At 41.6% G+C, this 6,873-nt stretch overlaps 1 protein-coding gene across 8 annotated transcripts in view; it reads left to right on the top strand.

Annotated features, from left to right (window-relative positions):
• Window positions 1-6,873, top strand: part of LOC117935911 — a 67,781-nt gene that overhangs the window by 39,748 nt on the left and 21,160 nt on the right. The window contains exons 2-9 of one of the 8 annotated variants that reach the window (XM_034858830.1): window positions 82-287; window positions 2,212-2,349; window positions 4,614-4,752; window positions 4,842-5,073; window positions 5,104-5,181; window positions 5,212-5,412; window positions 6,044-6,185; window positions 6,310-6,453. In XM_034858830.1, the coding sequence (XP_034714721.1) occupies window positions 82-287; window positions 2,212-2,349; window positions 4,614-4,752; window positions 4,842-5,073; window positions 5,104-5,181; window positions 5,212-5,412; window positions 6,044-6,185; window positions 6,310-6,453 (1,280 nt within the window). Of the gene's footprint in view, window positions 1-81; window positions 288-2,211; window positions 2,350-4,613; window positions 4,753-4,841; window positions 5,413-6,043; window positions 6,186-6,309; window positions 6,454-6,873 lie in introns of all 8 variants that reach the window. The other 7 variants (XM_034858988.1, XM_034858657.1, XM_034858903.1 and 4 more) reach the window with 7 other exon arrangements.

Genomic DNA, 6,873 nt, shown 5'->3' on the forward strand with positions numbered 1-6,873 from the left:
GCGTGTCTATAGAATAACTCTTTTTATGAACATGTTTTGTTGCTGTTGTTGATCAGATGTGATGTGATATCTCTCCTCTAGGTGGACTTGCGCAACCGGGCGACCTTTGATGGGTGTCAAGACTCCCATTACTGGTATTGTTACAACGGCAACTGTGGCGGCAGCTCCAGCTATCAAGTAGGCGTGCTGGACCGGAGCAGCAACGCCCCCCAATATAACCGGGAATGGTGTGAAACCGAAAGAGTCACTAGGAGAAACGTCCCAACTGACAGACCTTTTCAAATGAGGTGAGCTTTCCTTTTCACTAAAATCATATTCATGATGTTGTTGTTGCTGTTGTTAACACAGTTTGTGGATTATCATCATTTCACTTGCCCTGCTTAAAGGTCTGATATTATGCTCATTTTCAGGTTCAAATTTGTATTTTGGGCTTTTACTAGAACACATTTCAATGCTTTCCTGTTCAAAAAGCTGATTATTTTTCTCAAACTGTCTGTCTGAATTAGTGGCGGCTGCTGGTCTTTCATAGAGTGGAAGCACATTTTCGGCCTACATCATGAACATCCATGAGATGGGTCAAGAGGCATGGCCAGCAGTACATTTTCTTTTACACAGCACTTCCAGTCAGCCAGCTAACGTTGGCATACCAGGAGAGCTGAAAATACCATTTGCACTAAATCAGTCTCTTTCATTTTAAGTTTCTCCTCGTAATGAAGACTTTCAAATGGCTTTTGCTAAAATCTTGTCGATCACATTAGCATTGTCTGCCATTGTGTGCAGTTTGCTAGCTGGCTAGTACACCACTGCAACACTAGCTTAGCCTACCATATGAATAAATGAACGACTGAATGATTGAACAATCTAATAAAATGATATTAAACTCAAAGGAGGAAATGTGGGAATTAGGTTAAACTGAAACAAGGAATGTGGTGTATAATTGTATGAAAAGTATGATGACAATTGGCTCCTAATTCCACCAAGCAAATACCAAGAAATAGGTTGCAGCAGTTTGTCTTTCAACAACACTTTCAAAATCCGCGATAGAACAACTGAACTCGTGGCTTCGGCGAGGTTTTACAGTACAAAATTGCTGTCAATCAAAAGGAGATGCAGCCTTTTGACAGATTCTTTAATCATCACGCAGAAGCCCGACGTCCAGGTCAGCCCGATCCTCCATTGATCCCCGTGGGCGGGACATAATCGCAGCATTTTTCCAATGACTGTCTAGTTTGGAAGCACTTAAGAGAACTGTCCAAAGCATCAGGACATGGACACCAGGCTTCAACAGGGAAATCCACCGCAACGCCATGTATGAGAAGGAAAATCAGTCAGCTGATTCTGAACAAACTTGTCTTTGAGATGAACGTGTTCTTACGCATTTTTAGTTAATAAAATGTTAACACCATAGTACATATTTAACTATTAATTTTTGACATTTCAGGGGACGCTGAGCTTACACTCATGTTGTCCTCAAGTCAAATTAGATCCATTTTCAGTTTTTTTGTCAAAAAAAATGTGCCTTCGAAATAAGCGCTGGAAATGTCAACATTAAAATGATAAAATAACTTTGGTAAAAACATTTAAAAAAAAGCACCCACAACATTGAAAAAGTGATAAAAATTTCAGAAAAAGTTATAATAATGTTTCATGGTTAATGGGAAGACAACACAAGGGTTTAACAAATTGACACTGGTCTGAATATACTGTACCTGTATTCTCCCTCAGTCTGAAACGCTCTGTTTTAGCGCCTGTCTCTTTAAAAAAGCCCAGTCTGCTCTGATTGGTCAGTGTTACCGGGTCTGTGCTCTCAGAGTCTCTGCCCCGTCATTGCAGCCGGGGAAAGAGCTATACCACTGCCGCGGCAATTTCTACTTATATATAATATTGCCTAGTTGTGTCAAAATCTTACGAAAGTCCTAACGGGTTGTGTAAAGACACTGTTTCTGAATACTGTCTGTATGCATTTCTCTGTGGATTGAGTGTTTTGATACTTTTTCTTACAGTATTTATATGGCAACTCAACCTGCTTTTTAATTTTTTTTAAATACATGCAAATCTTACATTTTACAATATGGGACCTTTTAAGTCAATGTCAATGTCAATGTCAATTTTATTTCTATAGCACATTTAAAAACAACAGCAGTTGACCAAAGTGCTGAACAGGGTCAATGTCATTCAGTGTTTTAAAAGTGTTGTTTTCACACACACCAGGGCAGACAGCTGTTGTTGGATTTCAACTCGTAATGGGCTTTTTAATTGGAAACTACTGACGTCAGTGGATTTGGGATCAAGATCTGACACCGGACAACCCAACCACTCACCTGACATTGCCATTCTACCTTTCCTACGGTAAGTCCCCTGCGGTTGGCATGAAACAGTTGCCAGACCTTTCTCCACACCACAAGAGTACGGTTTGGCTACACCCCAGATGCATTCTGGGAGTGGGACAGGAGAAACCAATCACAATCGTAGCGAAGGTGGCTCTGCAAAAAATAGTCTCGGGAAGGAACTTATGCACTCCCTAAAGCAAACACCACATCTAATATTACATGAAGTTAACTGTTTACACAATACAGTAATTTAAACTCGAAGATTCCGCAGAAATTTTATCATTGTGCCTCCTACTTGGTGCACACGTATAGCAATACAACTTAATAAAAAATAATAAGTGTCTTCACCCTACAGTTATATAACTTTTTAAAACCTATTTAAGACCTTAGGACGTGTGTGTGTGTGTGTGTGTGTGTGTGTGTGTCTTTGTGTGTGTGTCTAAGAGAGAGGGAGACGGATAGATGTCGACAGACAGACATACAGAGTATGGTTGCCTTGTTACTAAGGAACAATAGAAAACCTTTCATCTCTGTGATGTCATCTCTTTGATCTGTAATCAGTTAACAACTGCACCTGGCACCTGCTGTCACCAGCTATTCAGATACTGAACAAGCTCTCAAACAAATTATCATATCATCAAAGGGATACTAGCTATCAATAAAATAAGGCTCTCGTGGGCACCAGAAGGCCTTTGTGAAGGTATTGATATAAAATGTATGTTGATAAACTTAGAACTGTGGGCGTATCAGCGATGTAAAAACGTTGTTCGCTCTGCGTTCTGCTCAGAAATGTGGACGATGTTTAACATGACAGTGAATGGAGGAAGATTGGGAACTCTTGTCATTTGAAAGGTTGCTGAGCAAAAAATATAATTCATGATGCAGACATGAGCACATTGGTTGAAACTAGACAAGAATACCTACGTTTCAATGTATAAATTGGCAATGACAAGTTAGAATTGTTGCCGTGGGAGCAAGTTATAGAGAGAGAATTTTTTTTAATCCCACCACTCTGTCCTCCACTCTGGCTCTAAACATTCTGCCACAAACACACACATTGGAAAATCTGGGACAGTCTGAAAACGGGACGATACGTCAACTGGGATTTGAGAAAAACAGTGCTTCATATCTGAATGCCCATTCAGCCTAATAAACGCCAAAGTCTTGTCTTCGGCATAAACTTTTAATCAAGTTTCTACGTTAAAGTATGGCGGTACAGCACAGCCCCAAAGAGGGGGCATTTTGAGCAATTTCCAGAACATTTCCCATTCAAGTCAATGAGAAATGTTTAGCTGTTTCTTGCCGATTTCGTGAAAACCGCGTGGCAAATCTCTTAGAAAAGTCATCGCACACCCTTCCTGATCATTACACACGTTTCAATGTATTTTGTGTGCGTGTGTTGGCAACGCTCCGGGACTAGTAGCGGGACAAAAATCTGGCGGAATAATAATAATAAGTATGGGCAATAATAGTCATTGCGCCGATTGCTGCTATTGCAACACACTAAATTAGCTGGATACATACATGGTTAAACCTCATTGGCTCTTACCAATGTATAGTTGTGTGCAATAACTCCCAAAACGTCCCAGGTAGAGGGACACACTTTATAAATCTTTACAATCATTCCTCAAAAGAACCAAGCAGACCTGCCTTGTTGCACCATCCAAATTTTCCTCCAAACCTGATATTTTGAGGGCGTGGTTATTTCCACACCTGACATCAGGCATTTTATGCTTTTTCCTAAAAATGTACTCTGGTGATCCAGACTGTGCTAACCTGTTATCATTTTGTTAAATAAGCAGTGGGAAATGTTCTACTCTGCTGCCCCCCAGTGGTAGTACAACAGGTATGCCATGGTGGGTCGGAAAGGGTTTCAACTCCAAAAATAGTGAAATGAGTGAGCCGGAAGCAAACCTGCAACTATTGTATATGTACTGTATACAACAGTATGTACAATGTATGTCTACAGAATAACATGGGAAATGCTGTAATCACATAACTTAATGGATATTAGGGTCATATATTTATTTTTATAAAAGCATCCGGTAAATGACATGTAATAATGTGTTCATCTAATAAAAATTAGGGTGTTCATTTAACATGGATCTCTGACATTTTTTGATTTTTACATTTTCCAGTTGACAACAGACAACACATTTACAACACATTTACCTCAACGAGCATGTCACTGACTTTGCATAACTACTTGTGTTTGCTGATTGGACCCTTTTGTGTAAAATATCCTTCAGAAGAAGATGACTGATGTTGATGTGTCTACTCTAGAGTTCCCCAGAACTGCCCCCGGACATACAAGCTGATGTCCTTTGACCCCGATGGCGACAGAGTTCGATGTAGATATGGAAGTCTCAGCGAGGGAGAGTGCAGCACATGTAACCAACCCTCAGGCTTTATCTTAGATGAGGTAAGTTAAAAAAATTAATTTCCTAATACATTGACTAATACCTGACTGCTGCTTTGCCTCACCTGACTACTAAATGTTCACATTGTTAGGGCTCTTGTTCATTACACTACCTCAACTCCAACGCCGACCCCAGTCCTTATGGATTTGAGTTGGTGGTGGAGGACTTCCCACAAAGGCATATCACTCTGGCCTACACTGATGGGGGCAGAGACTTCAGGGCTCCACTGACAGCAAGGAGAAAGAGACAAGTTGCTTATGCTACAACTACAGCCGGAACCACAGCTGTCCCATGGTGGAGCTGGTGGTATACTACAGCCCCACCCACAACTACAGCCGAACCCACAGCCGGAACCACAAATCCATGGGGCTCATGGTATACTACAGCCCCACCCACAACTTCATGGGAATGGTGGTATACTACCGACCCACCCACAACTACAGCCGAACCCATAGCCGGAACCACAAATCCATGGGGCTCGTGGTATACTACAGCCCCACCCACAACTCCATGGGGATGGTGGTATACTACAGCCCCACCCACAACTACAGCCCCACCCACAGCACCATGGGGCTGGGGGTACACGTACCCTGGCACCACAAGAAACCTGCAGGCCACCACTCCTCCTCTCAGTAAACTACCATTGCAGTTCTCCGTCCTTGGTGAGTCAGGGTTTTACTTGTCCTCATTTTGTCTGGCGCAATTTTCAATGAGTCCACTCCACACATGAATAACCTGTCGCTGCACCACCTTCATTCCTGCATGTCGCAGCTCTGGCAACACCTTCATGTGTGGTGTTGGCAGCAACCATCATTTGAGAAATTGTTCAGTGTAATTTGTTTTATTTTCAACCTGAATCCCATTTTTCCATGCATTGGTGTCTACGTGAATAACGTGAACAAAAATCTTTGGAAGTGGTCCAATATTGACCAAGAACGCTGTTATGGGCTGCAAAGTTTAAAGCAAAGTTTATTTAGCCTGAGAAGTATAGGAACATTTTCTAAAGCTTTGAAGGAACACTTAAGATCATCTAAAGACAAAAAAAATGTTATATTAGGAGATAGTTTGTTTTTACTGGACAATAGCGAGTCAGTGACCAACCCCAATTTCAGGAAAAAATACACAGAATGCTGTCAGTGTCAGCTACAGGCCTGAGGTAACAGCAGATCTTTTGCCTTTAATGGATAATGACAATAACGCTTTCTGAGACAGCTTTAAAGTTTTGACCCACAGGCAGTGTGTTAAAGTGGCAGCTTTCTCATATAACCTATTCATTACCTTTTTCAACTCCAGTGGACCCACCTGCTCCCTCATGTCAGGAGGGACACTACTTGCCTCAGTTTGTGCACCCTACACCTGCACATGGAGCTCGCATCCAGGCAGAGATCAACAAAGAAGTGGAGATCAGAGTCAAAGCACAAGCTGCATACGCAACGTAAGTAAGAACCGACGTCATCGGTGTAGCATTGTGGCGGCAAACCTTCTCATCATTTCAACAAGAAAGTTTAACATCAGCCATAAGAGGAAATCTCTGCTCTCTCTGTTTTGTGTTCCTACAGAATACATGGTATCATCATCAGTGGACCAATGAACATCAGCAAGCACCAGACCGGATATGACGAGTTTGTCATTAGGTGGTCGCCTACCCTGGATGACCTGGGAGATCATTACCCAATCTGCTTCGCTGTCGAAGCAGTGACCGGGTGAGCCTTTGCTTTGATTGCTTGATGGATGGATGGATGGATGGATGGATGGATGGATGGATGGTCAATTAGAAAATAATGACATTACACACAATAAAAAGCCTAGAGATACATGCATAACAAACAAGTGATGATTTGGATCACATGTGCTAAAAGCAGTGAGAAGAAGTAAACAATTCTTTAACCCTCATGTTGTCTTCATGTTGTCCTCATGTTGTCTTCATGTTGTCTTCATGTTGTCCTCATCATGTTGTCCTCATGTTGTCTTCATGTTGTCCTCATGTAGTTCTCATGTTGTCTTCATGTTGTCCTCATGTTGTCTTCATGTTGTCCTCATGTTGTCCTCATGTTGTCTCCATGTTTTTCTCATGTTGTCTTCATGTTGTCTTCATGTTGTCTTAGATAGATAGATAGATAGAT

Source organism: Etheostoma cragini, chromosome 1 (genome assembly GCF_013103735.1).
Source record: "Etheostoma cragini isolate CJK2018 chromosome 1, CSU_Ecrag_1.0, whole genome shotgun sequence".
NCBI lineage: Eukaryota > Metazoa > Chordata > Actinopteri > Perciformes > Percidae > Etheostoma > Etheostoma cragini.